General features: G+C 41.4%; 1 protein-coding gene and 1 long non-coding RNA gene across 2 annotated transcripts in view; both read right to left on the reverse strand.

Moving 5' to 3' along the window:
- Window positions 1-1,169: 1,169 nt before the first annotated feature.
- LOC131275697 (uncharacterized) lies at window positions 1,170-2,339 on the reverse strand. Its single transcript, XR_009183144.1, has 2 exons — window positions 2,228-2,339; window positions 1,170-1,273 (listed from the first exon to the last, which is right to left on the reverse strand). It is a non-coding gene; the product is annotated as an uncharacterized lncRNA (long non-coding RNA).
- Window positions 2,340-7,185: 4,846 nt separating this feature from the next.
- LOC131275493 (septin-14-like) overlaps window positions 7,186-22,814 on the reverse strand; it is a 231,533-nt gene continuing 215,904 nt past the window's right edge. The window contains 6 exon segments of the mRNA XM_071211464.1: window positions 7,186-7,458; window positions 7,553-7,608; window positions 8,453-8,531; window positions 8,639-8,779; window positions 11,685-11,795; window positions 13,953-14,075. Of these exon segments, the coding sequence (XP_071067565.1) occupies window positions 7,186-7,458; window positions 7,553-7,608; window positions 8,453-8,531; window positions 8,639-8,779; window positions 11,685-11,795; window positions 13,953-14,075 (783 nt within the window).

A 22,814-nucleotide genomic window follows, 5' to 3' on the forward strand; every position in this document is an offset into this window, starting at 1 on the left:
GGAAACTTCTCTGTCCCAGCTGTCAAACTCCTCTGATTAGGTCACAGTAAGTAGCTCCCTTGTTTCTTTGGGGATATCCCTCCTGGGGCTCTGCCCTACTGCTCCCAGCTTCCCTGGGTGAACTCTTGGACTGCTGCACCACTGCTATCCCTGGAAGTTCCTTCTCATCATCCTAAGGATTCCCCTCTTCCCGAGAAGCAACAACTTTTACTTTTTTCGTTACTCCCTCATTTTTTTCTGGGCTTCCTGAGAAAAAATAGTTCATGGAAAGCAAATGTTTTTGACCTTGTGTCTCGATAACATCTCTGTTATACCCTCCTATTTGATAATGCTGCTGGTTATGGCTTTTTAGGTAGGAAATTTTTCTGTTAAAAAACTGAAGGTGCCGTGCATTGTCTTTTTTTCTTCATTTCTTTTGGTGACTCATTCACAGCCTATTTTTCTTCAAATGTCTGGTGAACCTTACCTGTCTGTATTAAAAGCAAAGTGCTAAAAAGCCACGGGAGTGAAGCGGACTTGGCCCAGTGGTTAGGGCGTCCGTCTACCACATGGGAGGCCCGCGGTTCAAACCCCACGCCTCCCTGGCCCATGTGGAGCTGGCCCATGCGCAGTGCTGATGCGCACAAGGAATGCCCTGCCACGCAGGAGTGCCCCCGCATAGGGGAGCCCCACGCGCAAGGAGCGTGCCCCATAAGGAGAGCCGCCCATTGAGAAAGAAAGTGCAGCCTGCCCAGGAATGACAGCCCACACGGAGAGCTGACACAACAAGATGACGCAACAAAAGAAACACCGATTCCCATGCCGCAGACAAAGAAAAACAGGCAGAAAAATGGACACAGAGAACAGACAACTGGGGGGGGGAGGGGAGAGAAATAAAAAAAAAAAAAGCAATGGCAGGCAGTGATCAGAAATGACTAACACTGGGAATTCAGGGGTACTGTATTGTAGGTGATAAGGTCCAAAATGTAGAAAAAGGGTCATTGACTAGAGCGAGAGCCAAAAAACACAAGTGTTGTCCATCTACTAATGAAAGGGTTTTAAAAATGTGATATATCACACAATGGAATATGATTTGGCAGAAGAATGAAGTACTGATATATGGTATGGCACGGATGATCTTTGAAAGCATCATACTAAGTGAAAGAAGCTTGTCAGAAAAAGACCACATATTGAATGATTTCATTTATGCGAAAAACTTTATTTATATGAACATTTAAAATAGCTATGGTATGCTGACGCCACTGGGGGTCTGTCAAATCTCAAACTGGTTGTCCTGTAAAGCAAAAAGGTTTTGATTATTTCAGTCTGATCCTATTTTTTCCTGTATACATTTTCTCTTTTATAATATTTCTGGGCCCCCTGAAGATATTTTAGTGAGTGCCCACATCTGTGTGTCTCTCTGTAATGAAAACAAACTTGTCTTCAGATAGCAGATAGAGATCTCTGAATTTAAATAACTGTGTACACATCTTAAAATTATTTATCTTGTGGAAGCTGAATTTTAATAAAAGAGGTCTTTCCCTTACTTTTTGAATTAGTGATTGCAAATCTCTGGACCTACACTGTTGATAATCTTCGTTTAGTTTAATACAGTTCAAAAACATCTTTTAATAATTCTCTGTGTGGAAACATTTTTACTTAAACTGTGAGAAGAATGTCCAACCTATACCAGATATTTTGTCAGACATTTTCTTTAATGTCCTGTATCTCTTCATCCTCACAAGCCTCATACAACAAGTATTATTCCTGTTTCATAGATAACAAAACTGAAGGTCTTAGGAGGCTGCACAGAAAGTCTCTTTTGCACACAGGAGCCCTTCCCTGGTGCTTCCATTACTCGTGGTCACACCTTGTGTAGTTTATCACGTGTGTCTTTCTGACAGGACGTCTTCAGCTCTTGCAGTTAGGAGCAGGGCTTATCCCTTCCAGTTTCCTGGAACTATCTGCGGATGTTTAACATACATCCCCAGAACTGACATTTCTGGCTTCCTATAAAGAGCCTCTTTCCTTGTCTACAGGAGACACCTGCTGCCTGGCTCTGTGGGGGCAGATGATGCAGCCCAGTGTGTGTCTTAAGAAAGTTGAAGAAAGTCACAGTGTCCTCGGCCAGGTTTACCTCACATTGCAAAGCTCTGTAGAACTACCTGTGACATTTTCTAGAAGGAAGGGATGAGAGAAAGGAAGAGTCCATTTTATAAGTCCATTCATGCTGTTCTGATCATCTTACCAACTGGTGGAGGTGGAGGCAGCAGGTCAGACCCGAGAGGCCACCAGGGAGGCAGAGATGGCCCATATCGTAGCATCGCTGACAGAGGACCTCCCATGGGGTAGCGCATGAGGGGGGATCCTGGGAAAAAGGGGTATCCTCTTGCATCTGTATTCATCTGCAGGTAAAGTTTTGAAATATTTTGATGTCACAACAAAAGCACCATTGTCGCCTAAAGCCAAAACCCAATGCAGCAGGTGTCAGCACCTGGCACATCCCCTCCACAAGGTTTCCAAAGAGCAGAATCAGTGCCTGAAACTGTACTCCTCCCTCTCGGTCCCAATGACAGCCGAGGGGAGGGGGCCAATGACACCACACGCGTCACTGCCTGTGTCTGCAGAGGCAGGAAATGGCAAGAGCCTGCCTAGAGGATGAATATAATCTCCAACTGATTAACAATAAGAAAAAAGTTTATCCCAGTGCTGGGAAGGTTCCCAGCCCTGCCTTCACCATCACCGTAATAGATGGTTATTTACAAAGGATGAACACAAAATGAAAGGAAGTGAAAACTCTAGGCTCTGCACAGGGGAGTCCAGATACTCTTTAGAGCCCTTTCACAATCTTATCATGTCTTCTCTCTGATTCTCAGAAGTCTGCAAGTTTAGGATGACCACCCTGCTGTAAATTTGAGGGAACAGGAGTTCTGAGAGGAATTAGATCACTTGCCCAGGGCCACACAGTCTGCCTGCAAGCCCCTGCTCGTACCCGCTCTGTTACGTTCCCTGACAAAAGGGTCCCTGACCAAAGGGTCACCTACTCTCTGGAGGTTTTGCCTGCATGAAGTTCTCTCAGAGAGATGTGGAGTCCTGCAGCACTGGGAATGTATTTTCTGACAAAAACAATGTTACATATGGAAGTTGCTATGTAGAGCGAACTCATTTGGGACAGTGTCAGATTTCAGAGTTTTTGTTTTTGTTTTTTACAGAGAGAGAGATGGAGAGAGAAAATTATCACAGAACACACAAAATAAGTAAGGCCAGAAAACAGGATTTGAATAAAAGAGAAAAGTTTCGTTCAATATTTGTTCCAGTTGAAAACAAACAAGGGCAGCGTTTACCTTGCCCTCTGCCACCTCCTCAGGGGGGAGTGCACTTCCAGAGCTGCTGTTCTTCATGGGAGCTGCAGCAGGTTCAGGATCTGAAAAAGGCCAAGAACTGACTGAGGTTTATTCTGACCCGTGTCTCCTGTGAGGAAGGATAACAAACCCTCCACCTCTTTCTCCATCATCTTAAACCCTCGAACCCACTCTGTCCCTCACCAGAGGCAGAGGGTTTCCCAGACCCCCGAGATGAATACTGAGAACACAGGGGAAGCCCGTCCCCTGAGCTCCACAAAGCTCTGGCTGTAGGTTCAGGTGGCTTCCTAACAAACCAGCCGATTCTGGGCAGGGCAGGGCAGGGCTTCACTCTAGCAGGAACTCAGCACTAAAACCAGGATCTCCCAAATATAAAGGGAACTCACTTAGAATTTAAGCACACATTAAAAATTAAAATAACTGCCTTGGATGGGAAAACTATCAGGAAACCTGAGAAATTGGTCCTTTCTTCAAGTCACAGGAAGATTTTTAAAATTCTTTCAGTCAATATAAAATCTGACTTCCATATCTGACCAAGTAGCATAGAAATATTCATGACCAAAAATGGACCTTTATGCATGAATGCATGGTAATGAGAAGAGGAAAGACCCATGAGGCATTAATAGAAATTTATTACCTTGGTGAGTAAAATTACAGGAAAATATAATTTATGAGTGTTGTGCTACACAATAAACAGGTAAAACAAAATGAAAGGAACCTCCCACAACAGTAAGAAAATCCTCCCTCTCTCCAACAGGCCTTGCAGTAGACTATCCACCAGGGGCTATGGAGAAAATTCCTATTTTCATCAGGGTAAGCAGCCAGCATACTAAAATGTTGTTTGTATTAGAGTTCTCACATAAAAGGGAAAATACACCCTTTGTACAGTTAACTTTAAGGCGGGAAGTAGGCGCTAACCAATTCCTCCTCTGGATTTCTATTCAAGTAAAAGTAACCTCGAGGTCCTGGTGGGGGTGTCTGCTGTCCATGGGGGGTGCACGTGCCACCCTGCCCAGGGGTCAGAAGCAAGAGCCATTCAGGCTGCAGTAAGTGCTTGGGATTGTTTCCAGGCATCGCAGCGATCACTCATGGGAACTAAAAGCCCTTGAAGTGGATTTTGCAGTAGAAGATGAATTGCGCATCCACGAAGAGCTCCCTACCTCTCTGTGGAAGTTTCCGTGCATCAGGGCTTCGCAGAATCGGTTTCATAATCTTGCTTCCCTCCTGTGGCCTTGAGTTTTTGTGGATTAACTCCAACAAGCTTGATTATAGAAAAAGAATGCATTGTACAATACCAAAAAAGTCTTGAATGGCTTAAAATGTATATAAGGTTAAAATACACTATCATGATAGCACAAAGGCAAGAGGGGAGTAATAGAATTAAATATCAGGAAAAAGAGATGAAAATATGACCTGTTAGGAGATTAAATCAAGGATACAGATAATGACTGAAAAAAAAAAAGAAAAGGAAAGGAAGAAATAACTCATAACTACCCTGTTTAATCAAGGAAAAATAGAATAACTACAAATCTAAAAGACAGGAAGAAAATAAAAGAGAAAGGATTGCATACACCTGATGACGAGAGGAACCCTAATGTATTCAGAGGTTACATTACAAGTAAAAGGAATGAGCCGACATTCAGTCTCCATGTCTATCCACCATTTTGTTTATATCCATCTCTCCAGAAGAGATTTTGAGGCAGGTAAATATCTGAGTGGGTAGGAGATTGCCAGGTGAAGAGCAGAAAATATATAGTGTACACAAAGGCCAACAGGCTTCCGGAGGCCCAAGGGACCTGAGCAGAGTGGCTGCAGCTTGGGATGCATCAGAAGGAGCTGCAGAAAATGCACAAGGAGAGGCTGCCAGGGACATGCTGAGGGGAAGCTCCCCAGGCCCCGTGAGGAAACTGGAAGTGCCCCTGCAGGGCATGGAATGCCCCCGGAATCCACCAGAAGGCATGAACGGAGGTGTAGCCTACAAAGAACACTCTAACAGCTATAAGGAGAATGAATCAGAGTTGGAAAGTTGCTTAAGGATGGGAAAATGGAGATAAGGAGAGGAGTTAGAAAAGCTGGCCAATATATTCACTTGCTGTGGCAGCTGCAACAAATGACCAAAGACTGGTGGCTTTAAACATTTATTTTTAAAAAATTATATTCTCAGAGTTCTGGAAGCTAGAAGTCCAAAATTAGTATGATGGGGCCCAAGTTGAGGTGTTGGAAGGGCGGGGCCACACTCCCTGCAGAGGTGCTAAGGGGAGTCAGCCTCTTCCCGCTTCTGGTGGCTACATCTCTCCAGCCTCTGCCTCTGTCTTCACATCGCCTTCTGGTGTGTGTGTGTGTGTGTGTGTGTAAGGGCCCTCTGCCTCTGTCTAAGAAGGAAACGTGTGATGGCATTGAAGGCTCACCTGGATAATCCAGGATACTTTCCCCATCTCAAGACTTTTATTCACATTGGCAATATCTCTGCCACATAAGGCAACAATCACAGGAGCCAGGAATTAGCACCCAATTTCTCTATAGGTCATAATTCAGCCTCTCCAGGCAGGAAAGATGATGGGGGCCTGAGCTAATGCAGTAGGCAGACAGGGGTGTCAGATGAATGTGGGAGAAGCTGAATCCATATCAGGAAGAAAAACAATTGCCATTTAGGTAAATCAAATGCTTAATGGTGGAAGAGATAAGCTCTTCTTAATGACTTCTGAAATGAGAAATGGTTCTTTCCAGTGGGTCAGACATTTAGTGAGCCACTCTGCAATGTTAGGAAAAATTAAGCTTATGGTTGCTCAATGAGCACAGGAAGAGGGAAAAATTAGTGGTCCAGTTTCACAGAAGGAGGGAAAAATTAGTGGTCCAGTTTCACAGAAGGAGGGAAAAATTAGTGGTCCAGTTCCAATGTTTAATAGCATCAGGCAGTAGCAGCCTGAACAATGAGCTATTTTCTCAGCAAGACATGCTTTCGGGGAAATTTGTGCTGCTGAAGCATCATGTGTAGGAGCAGAGAAAAATAGCAAGAGCTGCAGAAAGCCCATTTTCCAGGAAATAAAAATGGAATTTTATGCAGCAAGAACACAAAATGCTCCAGGAAAGTTTATATTTCAAAAGTTACCTCACTCCCAATTTGAGATATAACTTCCAGATGAGTAATGAGTTACCCAAATCTGTCAGGGTCACAACTCCCACCCTCCTCACCACAATCATGTTATATAATGTGTAGTCTGAATATTTGTTTTCTATTTAGTACAGAATGTAAAACATCTTCGATAGCTAAGAAATCCTTAAAGTCTGTGAAGATTTTATTTTACTAAAAAAATCACCTCACACCAGTCACTCAAGATTTTTAAGGGTCAAACAAATGGAAGAGAAATCCAAATCCAGTAACTTGGTCAGAGAGAAAGCAAAGGTGAAAAACAAAACACCAAACCAAACCAAAACAAAATATATAGAGCACTGGATATTCAGAAAGATGGAAGCAGTTCAGTAGCTGTAAATGGTGTGGTACCTGGAGCATCCCTCTCCCACCCACCCCCTCAATTATAGACCAGAATCCCTGTAAAAGAACAATGAAGGTGATGGAACTCAAGGCAAAATGGAAGAAGCACAATTCTACATTGATTAAATATGGTAGACATATTATGGCTATTGTACAGAGAACAGATAAAATTATGTTCATGGGTCTTCAGGTTTGCTCATTACAACATTTGAAACAATGAACATATAAAACTCTTACTCTTGCATGGTCTTCTTTCTCTGCTCACGGACTTCCTGGAGAGACTCTGTTTTCACCGTCACGGATCTGTATTCCTCTTCCATTGACGCTTTCAAAGACAGCAATGAATTGTACTCATTTTCTACTTCCTTTAAGCATTCTGTAAAGGACAAAACATTCTTTAGCTGCAACTTGTTCACTTGGACATGCAAATGTGGATAGGGGGCTGAGGACAGAGGTAGAATCCTGAAAGCATTCTTTACCTTCACAATGTAAAATCATTTCCACTGAATGGGAATTTCTTCTCAAAAGGAACCTACCTGCCACATTATCTTTATTGATCGTCAAGGCTCTCAGCCTATCCTGTAACAGGTTTAGATCTTCATTTTCTGATACCGCATTTTGGGCCTAAAAGTCACAACAGGGAGAAAGTTTTGTTACAAGTGAGGCATAGTAGGAACTCCCAGGCAGCAGTTAGGGTACTTTGTAGAAGGAATTATACCTGCAAGACATCCACCATCTGAGGCATTTGATTGTCCACCTTCCTGTTGCAATCACCTAAAAAAAACAAGAATTTAAACTTTCCAAGAAACTGAACAATTATTTCATCATGTTCAAACATTGAAAAAAAAGCAACATCAATAAGGAGGCAAGATTCATTAGGGTAATTTACTTTTAATATAATTGAAAATTTAGGAAGAATGAAGACTGTGTGTAGAAGGAAAAGTTCTCTCTTTTGACCTAGGGCAGGAGGGACGAGAATGGCTCCCTTCTCACCAAGATCTGCTTCTGTCTGGAAAAAGGGCTGATTCCAACATTCCCTCCTCTGTTCTGCCCTGAACTCTCCCAGGAGTGGACCCACAGTGTACCGCAAGTGACATTCAACTTGGGGAATAGCTCTAGTAACATGTCCACCACCAGCAGAGAAGGCCACTGTTGTTCCTTTATCCCCACCTCCAAGGCCAATACCCAGTGGGTGACTCTCAGCACCTCAGTGTTCTAACCCTGCCTGGGGGTCTCGAAACCACACAGATACTTTGGAGGTGATGAGCACCAACAAAATGACCATCTCCATGAGTTGAGAAGCAAGTCCATCCTCGCATGAGACCTGACAGGAAAATGTGCAGGACTTAGAGGGCCAAGATCCATCTCATGCTGCTGTAACTTCCCCTCATGTATCTAATTTCCATAGGGATGGGGAAAGGGTTTAGGGTTCTGTGCTTCTCCAATGCTCCCTAGTGCCCAGCACCTACCTCAGACCGACACAGGCAGACATATAAATAAATCCAAGGATGAGACTCTACAATGTCAATACTTAAGAGGAGATACATCAAGTTCAAGAGTATCAGGAGGGTACTTGACTAAAGGCAAAGTGGTCTAAGCTCCCTGACAATGATCTTACCTGTCAGTGTTCTATTTCTTAATGTATCTCCTCCTGTCTTTTTGGCCTTAGATTCCTCTTCGCCTTGTAGCGGGTTCAACTGCACCAAGCAATTAGTTAAAGTCAAAGAAAGGAACAAGAGAGAATGAGAAAGAGTCTCCCACTTTTAATTAGATTTCAAACTATGTTCACAAGAAATGATCTTACTTCAATATTATTTTTGGGAGTCAGAGCCCCCTCAATATTATCTTCAGGAGTCAGAGCTACCTTTAAATCTTTCTGAGATTTCCCCAAGGATTTGCTTTCTTCACTGAGCTCCATGTGCTCTTTACAACAGCCATTGATTTCCTGTTGCAAGAGAAGAGAAGAAAAAATACCCATATTAAATAAATTGGCATTTTTTCCTCAAGAGACACTAGTACCACAAGACTAGAGCAGGGAAGGAGAAGGTATGCCCCACTCCCAGCTTAGCACTCTAGAACCTAGCCTAAAGCCTTGATTAAAAATTAGCAGATCAGGTGCCTCACCCTCAGTGCTAGAGTGGGGACAGAAATGGGTATTTGCAGCCCCAGAAATAACTGTTGCCTTAGTTTGCAAAGTACCCTAAACTGCGTGGCTTCAACCAACAGAAATCCTCTCACAGTACTGGAGACTACAAGTCTAAAATCAAGATGTCAGCAGGGACAATGTTCCTTCCAATCCATAGTGAAAAACCAGTTCTTTGCCTCTTCCAGCTTCCAAGGTATTCTCTGCCTTAGTCATCACATGGTGTCCCCTGCTCTGTCTGTCTGGGTCCAAATTTCCTCTTCTTATAAGGACACCCATTGTATGACCTTGGGAAACTTGGACCCTTGGAGGCATTCTTTCCTCATTCTACAACATCTCTGTCCCTCTCAGTCCAGGATGGCTGCCTGCTTTCCTGCTGATACAGAGTGGTCAAAATCTTGTTGGTCTTCTGTCCAATTTGGGTTATCCAAGCCATTAGATGAGAGGACCCTCTGCATGTATTTCTTTGATAATTGCATCTCCCTTCCTGGCTTCTGTTCAAATGGTTTTCGGATCCACAAGTCACACACCTAATCTTTATAGCAAATGGTTGTCCAGCTACATCCTAGGCCCTGTTTCCAGAGCAAACTATCTGGATAGGCTGAGGATTTTCCAAATGACATGTTGGTTCCTTTTTGCTTAACAGGTCATTCTTCAATTTATCTCTTTCCCCTCTTATTTTATGATAAGTGGCAAGGAGAAACCAGGCTGCATCTTCCATACTTGCCTGGGAAATCTCCTTAAGTAAATGTCTATGCTCATCACTTACAAATTCTGCCTTCCATCCAACATCAGAACACAATTCTCTCACGTTCTCTGCCACTTTAGGGCAAGGATCACCTTTCCTCCAATTTCCAATAACACATCAATCATTTCCTTTAAGTTCTTACCATTAACACCATTAATATTCCTCTTCCTAGCAGAGTTCCATTCATGATGATCTACATATTCTCTAAGACAATATAATGTTTGTCTACAGGTCCCTTCTTTCTGAGCCCCCAACAGAATCATCTTTATCATCCATGTTTCTACCAACAATCTCTTCCGGGCAATGTAGGTTTTTTCTATCAAACGTCTCAAAATTCTTCTAGCTTTTACCCATTCCCCAATTTCAAAGTCACTTCCACATGTGTAGGTATTTGTTACAGCAGCACACCACTTCCTGGGACCAAAAGTTGTCTTATTTTGCTAGGGCTTCTGTTGCAAAGTTCCACAAACTGGTGGCTTAAAAAACAGAAATTTATTGTCTCACAGTTCTGGAGGCTGAAATTCCAAAATCAAGATGTCAGCAAGCCAGGCTTCTTTCAAAATCTATAGGGAAGAATCCGTTCCATGAATCTTTTAACTTTTGCTGTTTTGTTGAAAATCCTTGTCATTCTCTGCTCAGTCACCCCCATTGTGTTTTCCACTCTGTCTGTACCCGAACTTCCTCTTGTTTTAAGAACCAACCTACTCCGGAATGATTTTATTTTAACTTGTTTACATCCATTGGTTCCTACTCTATTTCCAAATAAGGTTACCTTCTGAAGTAGTGGGGATTAGGACTTCAGCATATAGAATTTTGTAAGACATAATTCAACCCACAACAATTATCTAGCAAGTTGAAACAGGGCCAATTTGGAGCATCCTTCAGAAAACCCTGTTGTACACAAGTAACTGTTTAATAAGCAGGAAAATCACATTATTTCTTTCCCTTTTTTGTGTGTGTATGTGTGTGAATTTTTTGGTCTCTTTGTTTTTTAAGGAAGTACTGTGGATTGAACCTGAGACCTCATATATGTGAGCCAGGTGTTCAAATACTGAGCTACATCTGCTCTGCCATCACACAGTTTTTATATTCTAAGACACAAAACACTTATTTCTCATAAAAGCTAAAGCATAGAATGAAATTCTGAAATAAATATAGACAGCTTTGCCCCTGTGAATTCTGAGGCATTTGGGAAAATGATATCATTTAATTTTTCTCTAGATTTTTCTTAGTCTGTCATTTGCATATAAGGTAGGAAGAAAAATGTATTAGAATTTCAAAGGAAACACTGGGGCTTAGGCTAAAAAGGAGAAACATCAACTCATATTTCAAACCTATCCCTTATATTTCAGGTTAAAGGAATTGATCCATTTTGTACCTAGTTGAACAATCACATAAAGAAGTAAAGAATGAAGGAAATACTTGAAGGCATAAAATTTCATGGCATCTACAACCTTTCTGTTTACAACATAGAGAGTTTGATGAATGCACGACAAGGGGAAAGCAAAGAAGATGGAAAGTTTTTAAAAGTGAAATAGCACAAATGAAATTTTTATAATGGTGATTCAAAACATTGCTAAATTTACTTAAAAATTCTTTCTTTTTCATTAAGAGGGGTAGGACTATTCCATTTGGGGAGAAATCTCAAGAATTATCACTTAAAGTTTTTTTGTTCTGATTCATTTCTGGGAGGGCAATGCTGATTGGTGTGAAAATTACCCATGGAATTGTGGGAAAACGTACCTCTTAAGCCCTTAAATATAAATATAAAAAGCCATTAAAGCCATTCTGGTAGTAGTACTGGGAGTTCTAGAGTCAAAAGAAGCCTCGGTTTCCCAGACTCCCAAGACCCCCAACTCATACTGCTTTCAACAGCATGGAAAAACACAGGGCTCGAAAGACCTGGTATACAAAAAGGCTCAAAAGCCAAATAATGATTAACAGCAGCAAAACTCTTACCAAGTCCTGATGTTTGACATTTTGATGTCTCTTAGATTCTGATGTAACATGCAGAGATTGACTTAGGTAATGCAGGAGTTTATTAGGTCCTGAAAGTGTTGTGATGTTATCCTAAGGCAAGCCATATTGAGGTCAGTAAAAATTAATTATTACATTTAGTTATAATTTTAGACTGGTGCACTAAGGCAGATATATTATTTTGTAACTAAAGATCTGTTTACTTATCCCTTACACATGCACGAATCTACTTATTGCTCATAATGGAAAAGTAGGAGAATTTAAAATAAAAATGCTTAAAGCTTCAGTTTCAGAAATCATTTACATCTCAACTGCAATAGCCATAATGAGGTCCAGAAGCACAAAGTGTTTTAAAAAAAAGCTGGAACCAAATAAATGTAAAATCTTTGGACTGAAATATACCTCTTTCCCTAACCAGAAAGCATTGTAGAAATTTTAGTGAGAATTAGCTAACTTCGAATTGAGAAAGAACTCCAACAAGCCAGGTCCTATGGTTTTCCCAGACCACTGAAATCAGAGGTCATCCAATCGCAAAATGAATAGGACACTTCTAGGGAAAATGCATGAACAACAAAAGAAATGTTGGCCAACATCTTCCAGAAAGGACAAAAGTGCTTCCAAATCTCTAGTCATTCCCTGAAGAGATAAATGAATTATGACTCCGTAAAATTCAGCCTGGACCCCATTTAAACCCTTGTAAAGGGTCACTGGGAGCATATTTCCACATTTAAATGTTAAAAGTGGCCATCAGATGCTGAACCCAGCCCCAAAACCTTGCTGAGATATTGGAATATTATTGTACATCCAAACATCATTTATGATAATGCTGTCTTTGGAAAATGCATCCAGAGACAATGGGAAAGTGATGTATATACCTCTAACATCACAGCTTCTCTCAAAAGGCAATGAGTTTCCTTTCTCCCCATGTCACGCTAAGCAGAAGACAAGGGAGAGCAGGAGGAGACATGGGCAGGCAGCTGAGAGCAAGAACAAGGGCTTCAACAGCCAAAAACTGTGCTAGAGCAGCAGGCTCAGGATAAAGACAGCTGATTTCTGGGAAAATAGGAACCGAGGTTGGGTGTTTGAAAGGAGAGAAACAGGGAGGGAAATAGGACATGCTTTCCCCTTCTCCCTATCCATTCACCTTTGTATTGTGCACTTTTCCTTCTTCTGAAGGAACCTTAGATTTCTAAGGATTTTCCAATCAATATGCAAGGAGGAAAATTTATTTACCATGTTAGGACCATTTCAATAAAGAAAACAGGGAAAGTGCACCCAACTTTAGGAAGATTTGTAGACAAAGCATCTGGCCATTTTAACTGGTAAGTTGCAGTCACCTGCAAAGCTCATTTTATGCAAAATAATGTTTTCCAAATTATGTTTTAAAACTGAGGCTTTAAGGCCAAATGTACTAAGGTCTTACTTTCTGTTCCATTAATGTTTTAAAAAGAGCCTAAATTACAAATCAAGTCCAAAGTCCCCTCTGTCAGTTAAATGTGCTAGAAAGATGAGGGAATATGAGAAAACATGAACAGGAGACCTTACTTTTATCTGGAGTCTGAAGTCATTTCATTCCTTAAGGGTGATGTTTAAATGTCAACTAAGTTGGTCCTAGTTCTGGCCTCAGGCTTTATGCTGTTGTTGTTTTTATAATAAATACTACAAATGTTTGCTTTGCAAAGGGATTTCTTATTTCTTCCATTGCTCAAAAATAGATCCTTTTAGATGACTACATGCATAGATATATGAGTTAAACAAGTCCCCTACTATTGTGCTTTTAGTTTGCTGCCAGGTTTGGAGTCTAACAAAGACTATCCCATTAAATATCCATGGTCAAAATCTTAGAATGCATGTCTGACTAGTTCTTTAAGTTAGATTTCTAGAAATGCACTTATACTGAATGAAAACATAGGAACATTTTTAGGGTTTCAGATACTTATTATGAAACTGGTTTTGAGGATAGTTGTAAGAATTCACTATTCTAACAGTGTATGAAAGTGCCTGCCTGGTACTCAATGTTTACTTTTTGATATAAAGAATTTATACTTTGAAGATTTCTCATTGAGCTTATACAGTTCTCTTTTTCCCTGGGTTCTTTCTAAAAGAATTATTTTACTAGGTTAGCTTCAATTTGAAGCATTAATTTATATGTACATTATTAATCTAAGACAACATAAAAGAACCATGTATATGAAAGTGCTACTTTTTTATAACTCATAGTATGCCTACAAGTTAATTTAATATACTCACAGCTAGGATAAATTTCCAGAAGAAAATAGCAACTGAAATAATTCCTAAGGAGGCCACACAGTTGACAGCATATCCATAAAAATCAGGTCCACATAGGAAATTGTAAGGCAGGATATCAAGTAGCTGAAATTATAATAGTTGAAACAGTGAGAAGCCTTAAGGAAATATAGAATACAGCAAATACATTGAATTATTGATAGTCACTTTAAATCTGCCTCAAACAGATAACCACACCCTTCAAAAACTCTTCAAAGGAAGGAGCTACTTAAGAAAAACTTGCAGTTGGTAGATTCATGGTTTTTTTTTTTGTGGTCTTGGTGTTGTTAAATATTGAAAATTTGGGAGTCCTTAGGTAGGAAATGGCTTCTAGTTTACTACAGGCCCTACCTGATCCAATGTGTAACACTGTAGTGGGTTCTGCCTGAATGAAGTTTTTCTGAGATAAGTTGATTTTTACAATGCATAAAACAAAACAATTTAAAATACAATGGAGCGATGACTCAATTTAGAAGTAATCACCTTTTAAGATAGTATATAGAACGAATGTGATGATATTAAGAGGACACTAATAATTTGCAATTTCTGTAAGATTCTTGATTGTCATTCTATTACACTCTTATGTGAATGAAGACAAAGATTTCTTCTGTGTAAGTTCAGACTGCTCTTGATAAGTGCTCTAGATAGACTGCTCAGGATTTAACTGTATTGTTGTGAAAGGTTGATACCTTAATTCCAACTGTTTCACTGAAAACTGTACTTTACATAGAAATAGTCATTCAACAGATTATGACTCAACAATGGAAAGGAATGGTTTAGTGAGCTCACATTTTGATGAGTTAATCTCAAAAACACCATTCCAAGCAGAAGAAGCAAGAAGTAAAGTACATTTGACATTGGTCCATTTACATGAAATTTTTAACAGGCAAAATTTACCTGCAGTGAAGATAAGATTATCTGGGAAGAGGCACAGTGGCATTTTCTGAGATGATGATAATGTAATATGACTTGACAGGGGTTTGCATTACACTGGCATGTGCATTTTGCAAACACTAGTACATGCGCACTTGAGGTGTACCTATGTTTCATTCTCTGTAAATGGCTCATCATGAAGTAATCCATGAAAGGATATTGAGCTCTATTTAAGGATTGCCATAGAATTAGGGGGAACTGTACTGATGTCTGAAATTTAGTTTGAAATGTACCAAATATAAGATGACGAATGCATGGGAGAGAGGGAGTGAGGGAGAGAGAGAGGGAGGAAGGGAAGGAAGGAAGGAGAGAATGAGGGGGCGCAAGTTGATGGGTGATGGGTAGGTGGATGGGTGGATGGATGGACAGCCAGATTTGTGATTAAACAATTATAAAAATGTTAAATATTCAACCTTACTGTATTTGAACTTGTTGATTAAGAGGTACACAAAACCGAATGCCATACAAATGACCGTTCTCTTGAACAAGAAGTGTGGTAGTTCCAAAAATGACTGCTGCTAATAGGCTAGAGTTTGAATAATTTAAAGGACAAACCTAATTGTATTTTTATTCCAAAACCCTTTTTCACAGAATTACAAACTTCAAATAAATGCTGGAATAATCCCACAGAAGGAATGCTTCTTGGGTTTATGTTATAAGTTTATGGTATATCCATACAATATAAATATGTACAAAATGATGGCTAAATCTCAAAACAATGATACTAGAGTTTTCTGCCAAACCCAGACAACTGACCAGCCCTGCTGCTGCCCTCTTTGGCTACTGTGGACCTCAGCTTTGCATCAAAAGTCCCAGCTGTGGCTTTGGACAACATGAAGGTCATTTAGGATTGCAGGGCTACATTTATTTGACCTTAATTTCATTAATACTCATAATGGAGGAGTTTGAGTGCAAGGTGACCAACTAGACAGCTCCAAACAAATGGTCAATCAGCACACAAAAAGATGTTCAACATCATTAGCCATTAGAGAAAGTCAAATCAAAACCACAATGAGACACCATTTCACACCCACTCAAATGACTTTTCTTATAAAGTCAGAAAATCACAAGCTTGATAAGGATGTGGACAAATTGGAAATTTCATTCATTGTTGGTGGGAGCATAAATGATGCAACTGCTGTGGGAAACAGTCTGGTGTTTCCTCAAAAAGTTAAACACATAATTACCATATGAACCAGAAATTCCATTCATAGGCATATACCCAAAAGAACTGAAGGCAGGGACTCCGATATTTATACACTGATGTTCAAAGCAGCATTATTCACAATAGCCAAAAATTGGAGATACCCCAGATATATACTGACAAATGAATGGATGAGCAAAATGCAGTATATACATAAAATGGATTATTCTGCAACCATAAAAAACAATGAAAACTGTGAGGCCTTCTACAACATGCATGACCCTTGAAAACATTATGCTAAGTTAAGTAAACCAGGATATAGAAAGTCCAGCATCTGACCCTGCAATATCATGTAGGATAACTCAAAACCCCCAAAAATGCCCCCGCATCACATCTCCTCCCTCTCCCTGCCCTCAGCAACTACTATGGCCACTTTCTCCACATCGATGCTAAAATTGCTTCTACTACTCGTCACAACAGTTCTATAGTAGACTATCAGCAAGTCTACTCTAGTCCATATTTTATTCCTCCATTCTGTGGACCCTGGGATGGTGATGTCCCCTCCACCTCTAGCACAAGAGGGGCTTAGATTCCACATGGATGATGGATGCAATTCCTCTGCTTGCAGCTGTAGGCACTCTCGACTCCCTGGTGTGGAGGTTGACCATCTTCGCCTCCCTGCTAGGTGACCTGGGTAAGACCAATGAACCCAAGAGGAGGAGTCACCACTCTGCTAAGTGATACTTCAGGGTCAGATGCTGGATTTATATATCCTGCCACAGCCCAGTGGATGTGCTGGGGGAGAGTGCAAACTACAGGGTAGACTGTTGTCTATGTGGTGCGGCAGTGCCCCAAAATGTGTTCTCCGAGTGTGATTTATATAACAATAAATTGAAAGTGAAAGGTTGGAAAAATATATTCCACTCATATTTTTAATTGTAACTTTTTTTGTGTGCTGTATGTATCTTCAAAAACATACAATTTACAAAAATGATGTGGGGGGTGGGGAGTGGGTTATATGGGAACTTCTTATGTTTTTTGTTTTTTAATGTAACATTCCCTGTGATCTATTAACTTCAATCGAAAGCATAGTAAATAAATAAATAAATAAATAAGCCAGGCAAAAAAGGACAAATATTGTATGATTCCATGTATATGAAATTTTCTAGAACAAGGAAATTCACAGAGACTGCAAATAGATTAGAGGTTACTAGTGGTTAGGGGAGAGAGGTAGTGGGGAGTTATTGCTTAAATGTTAAAGAGTTTCTGTTTTGGGTGAAAGAGTTTTGATAATGGATGGTGATGATGATGGTTGCACAACATTGTAAATGTGATCAATGACACTGAATTGTGCTCATAAAGGGGTTAAAATGGCACCTATTTTATATGTTGAGGTCAGCACAAAATAAAACACAATTGCATTAGTGAAAGAAACAGGGAAAAAAGAGTACATGCTCTATGATTCCTTTTATATAAAATTCTACCCCAAAAATCCTAATCTATATTGATAGAAGCAGGTCAGTGGGTGAAGAGTTTTGTGGTGGGAGCGGGGATGGCGGGTGTGATTACACAGGGGCTCAAGGAAGTGTTTGCTGGTGATGGATATGTTCACTATCTTCATTGTTAAGTTGTTTTCATGGGTTTGAACCTAAAGCAAAACTCAGTCAACTGTACATTTTAAATAGATGCTGTTTGCTGTGCATTTTTTAGAGCTCAATAAAACAGTAAGAAAATCAAGGCAATACACAAGCTATTAGCTTTTCATTTTCTTGATTAAATAAATATTCAAGGACTTTCCATAATTATTGATATTCAGTTTAGGAACTTCAAGCCAGTTTATCATTAAGAATAAAAAAGAGATATCCAGAACTTACATCAGTAAGGTATCCTAGTTTTTCATTAGTGAATTCATAAACTGCTTTGATCAAATCCGTTGAGAAATATCTAAAAGTACACCCAACCTGTAGAAAGAATAGGCAAAAGGAGAAAGACCAATTACAATTGCGTACAACATATAACCATGAGAGAATGCTTAGCTGTGAGGAGACAGATAATAGCTGTCAATATTGACAGAATTGAGAAGCTAGATAGCTGCGGTTGTTATTACACTGGGATCTTCACTGCAATGAAAATCAAGTACAGAATATTGTTAGGCAGAAAAAAATAAAATAAAAAGGAATATATTTAGGCTGAAACCACTGAAGCTTTCTTTCAGCATTCAGCTTCATTCTGCACATAGGACACATAAGGCCAAACTTTTCAAGTAGACAGAAGATCTGCAAAGGGTGGACTGTAGGTACACTGTGAGATAAAAGCTATGAGAATTCAGTCTGGTTAGAAACACAATTCTGGCAAGAATTCACCTTTAAATTTCTTTTTTTTTTTTTTAAGATTTATTTTTATTTATTTAATTCCCCTCCCCTCCCCCGGTTGTCCGTTTTCTGTGTCTTTTTGCTGCGTCTTGTTTCTTTGTCCGCTTCTGTTGTCGTCAGCGGCACGGGAAGTGTGGGCAGCGCCATTCCTCGGCAGGCTGCACTATCTTTCGCGCTGGGCAGCTCTCCTTAAGGGGCGCACTCCTTGCGCATGGGGCTCTCCTACGGCGGGGGACACCCTTGCGTGGCGCAGCACACCCCTGCATGGAACAGCACTCCTTGCGCGCATCAGCACTGCGCATGGGCCAGCTCCACACGGGTCAAGGAGGCCCGGGGTTTGAACCGCGGACCTCCCATGTGGTAGGCGGACGCCCTAACCACTGGGCCAAAGTCCGTTTCCCTAAATTTCTTGAGTGTATCACCGGTGCACCAAAAGGTAAGGACATCATTCTTTAAAAAAGTATATTTTACGAGTGTTTGAGGAGAAAATAAATTTTTAATGTATTCACAGTAATCCACACACCAGACATTGGTTTCACATCAGTTAAAACCTTTCAATGTGATCCTAGCAATGGAAGAACTTTTATGATGGTTGTGGAGACAGTGGCAAATGGAGGTTCTGAGGGGAGGGAGAGGGAAAAACAGGTGTGGACTTGGGATTGTCCCAAATGACAATGCAATGGCAGATATAGGCCACTGATTATCTGTAATAACTTGTGAAAATGTGCAGGAGAGAGTGTAAACTACAATGTAAACTATAATCATCACTTAGTGACAATGCTCCCAGATATGTTAATCAATTGTGGCAGATGTACCACACTACTGAAGGATGTTATTGATGTGGGAAAATATGGGAGGGCTAGGGAGCAGGACACGTGAGAATCCTCTAAATTTTGTGTATGTACCATTTGTGTAATCTAAGTTTCTCTTTCAAACATTAAAAAGTATATTGGGAAAAAAACCCTCTAGAGGGGAGTGGTTGGAGCTCAGTGGTTGAGCACTTGCTTCCCATGTACAAGGTCCCAGTTTCGATACCCAGTACTTCCTGAAAAAAATTTAAAAAGTTAAACAACTCTGTCTAGAGGAGCAAATGTAGCTCACAGGTTGGGCACACACTTTACGTGTCCCTCTGAACGACCTAACGTTTTCACCTTCAGAAGCCGCTGTCACAAAGGGAACAATAGCTCTCAGCACAATCAGTAAGCATGTGGGTCAAACACCCACAAAAGCCAAATGCCAAATGCCATCTTAGTCACATTCTGATAAAGCATCCCCAGTCGTGGACACTAGTTATATCTGTTAACTGTTTGGACACCAGTATTCAAAGTGGAGCATTAGCAAGATTGACGGGGCACTAAAAGCTGCAGTTCTGAGGGTTAATATCTGAAACATGAAAAAAGTAATACTGCAGAGTGCAAATGAAGACACAATAACAATCATTTTGAGAGCTAAGAAGAGCTGATTTTAAGTTTCCTACATGGAAGGCTTGAAATGATAGAGGAGGTTGAGGGAAAAACCACCTTTTCATTCTAAGGAAAATCTGAAGGAATGCAGCAAAGAAATCAGAGATATATGAAGTCAAGAAGGACATTTGCTTTTGTTTGAACTTTTTCCCTGAGACCATGGGAATGGGAATTATCTTTATGTCTAACCACCCGTCTTTCTGATGCTTGATTTTAACCTCTGTAACTCACCTCTCCCAAGGAATCATTAACTTGATTAGGAAAATCAAGTAGCATATTGCTTCAACAGAACAAATTCTCTATAAGTAATTCTCAGGAAACACGTAAATAAGAGCCACTCCCCTGTATGGAAATAATCCTGGAAAGTAGAAGGATGGACAAGAGTCTGACAGAGCCTTAGCCTTTCTAAGGGAGACAAAGCCAGGCAAACAAATGAACAACAGAGCAAGGCAGAGAAGACAATGCCAACAAAGCACCTTGGAAACATTCTCAAACAGAGATTCCCTCTGGCTGGGCCTGGAGGATGCACTTCGTAAAAGTACAGAGAGTAAGAGTTGACCTGAAACTCTAGGATTTCCAGTGGTGGACATGGCCTTAAGGGACGGTGGCGGTGGGATACAAGACGTCAATTTATCCAAATGCTCAAAGTTGAGGTCAGGAGAGAGAGAGCTTATCCTGTGTGAAAAACGCAGCAAAGGACTCCACCCCCCTAATTGTTCCAAGAGTAAAGGTTATTTACAAATAATAAATACTTTTCTTTGTTAGTCTTCACAGAAACCGAACAGATTCTTCTTTGTATTGAATGAAGTGACCAGGATTCTGCTCCTATGTTTGAATGTACATTGAATTAGGTCCCTGCCTGGGAATCTGGGATATACTAAGCAAAAAAAAAAAAAAAAACAAAAAAAACAAAAACTATTTCCCTTAGTGGGATTTCTTCAAATCTCATTGTTTACTTTTTTTTGGTGGGGGAGGGGTGGGGAGAGTTAGCAGGTTTTTAAAAGTGAATTGTTAGAGTTGGAACCGGGTATTTCTCCATGTTTGGACACACCTAAGGACATCAAAGAAGGACCTGTGGATAATCCACAGTCTGCCTGTGACACATATCATGCTGGAAGGATGTTAACTCAGTCCCTTCCTGGTCATGTTCCTTGCCAAGCTCCCCTCCCCTCCTTGTAAACTTCCAAGCAGGCCACAGCCACTGATTTCCACATCTGATCGACTTCTCAGGGCTCCTATCAAACCAGCTGGCACTGACCTCCTGTGGGAAAACTCCAGAAGAAAAGGTCATCTGAAGGAGCTGAAGGAAAGGGATGACCCAGAAGTTGCTAAAAAGCCATGGAAAAACAGGAATACACGGTGTGCAGACACATTTTGTTTTTTTGACAGACAATCATTAATGCCTTCCCAGGGTTGTCGGACTTTCAGGAATAATGTAGTTCTAGAAAAAAAGCCAAGTACACACAGGATGAACTCTAAACTTGCACAGCCTAAAGCAGGATCTTAAACAGAGCTTCCAGGAGCAAAAAGGCTAACATCGGAGCTATATATAAAGGAGGTCCTAGGGATTGAAGTCAGGACCTTGTACAGGGTAAGCAGGCGCACATCCACTGAGCTAAATCCGTCCCTCAGTGTGAATTGATGTTTTCATTTTATTTTGAGGAGGTACCCGTGATGCAACCTGGGACCTGTACATGAGAAGCAGATGCTCATCCACTTGATCTACATCTACTCTCCAAGAGGGCCTTACTTTAGAAAGCTAGAGCTTAGCTGTTCAACGTTTCCAACATTTCAGCCTTTCCCGTGCCTGGAACAAGCAAGGCCGCAGACCCAGAACTCGACGTGGGCAGCAGTTCAGTCTGGTTAAGAAACCTGCGTTGAAGTCCTGGGTCTGCGAGAGAAGAGCTGGAGCCCAAAGACCTCTAGGAACACCGAAATCCTAAACCACAGTAATTTAACCGCCCAATAACCAGGAAGGAATTTAGGCTTGCGCAATGTTTGCTCACCCTGGCGGGTGGGTGACCAGGCACCTGCCAGGACAAGCAGAGCAGGAGGATCCAGAAGAGCTGCTCCAGCGCCTCCATGTCAGCAGCTCCAGGGACGCTGGACCAGAAGCGGAGGCGGGATAGAGGAGGGGGGCGGGGAGGGGAGGGGGCGAGGTGGGGAGGGGATGAGGGTGGGGCAGAATAGGGGGTGGGAATCTGGGTGGGAGAGAATGGGGGTGGGAATCTGGCGGAAACAGGTGGATACGCTGGAGAGGGTTTGTAGGAGGGTTAAGACACTAGTCAGTAGATTAGCAGGTCAACAGGGTAATTAATACCAAGTTAGCAGGACACAAGGAGTGGAAAAGGGACTAGCAGGAGCAGGAGGAGGACGAGAGCTCCACGTCCTCCGAGTCTTCTCCTGTTTGACCGCTCCCTTGGCAACGGGGCTTTTTAAACCCTCTCCCTCGTCCAATCACCTCCCTTGGAACCTTCACGCGCCCACACTCTTATTACACATGCCCCGCCCCCGCCCCTGAGCCTCACCTTGCTCCATCCCAAGGACAGCTCCTCTCTGGAGCCTTGGCGGACCCTCTGAATTCTGGTCCTTCCCCACCCAGCTCTTCCTGTCTTCCCCGACGCCCCACCCGACTCCTGGCTTTTTGGGTCCCTCCCTCCTCTACGGAACTCCCTTGTTCTCAACCCACGTTTTCAAGGTCACTCTTTGCTCTAAGGCTGGGGGCTTAGGGTATAAGAAACATCAGCACAGTCAACCCAGGGTAGGCTAGCTACAGAGCACTTCACAGGCACCCAGGACCAGTAGCTTCTCACTGCGGCATCTGCTGAGGTTCCCAGTCAACTTCAAAGCTCAACCGAACACTTTGGTGTTGTGAGATATGAAAATGATTAAGCATTTTTATTTCTCTTCATGT

This window comes from Dasypus novemcinctus, chromosome 23 (genome assembly GCF_030445035.2).
Source record: "Dasypus novemcinctus isolate mDasNov1 chromosome 23, mDasNov1.1.hap2, whole genome shotgun sequence".
NCBI lineage: Eukaryota > Metazoa > Chordata > Mammalia > Cingulata > Dasypodidae > Dasypus > Dasypus novemcinctus.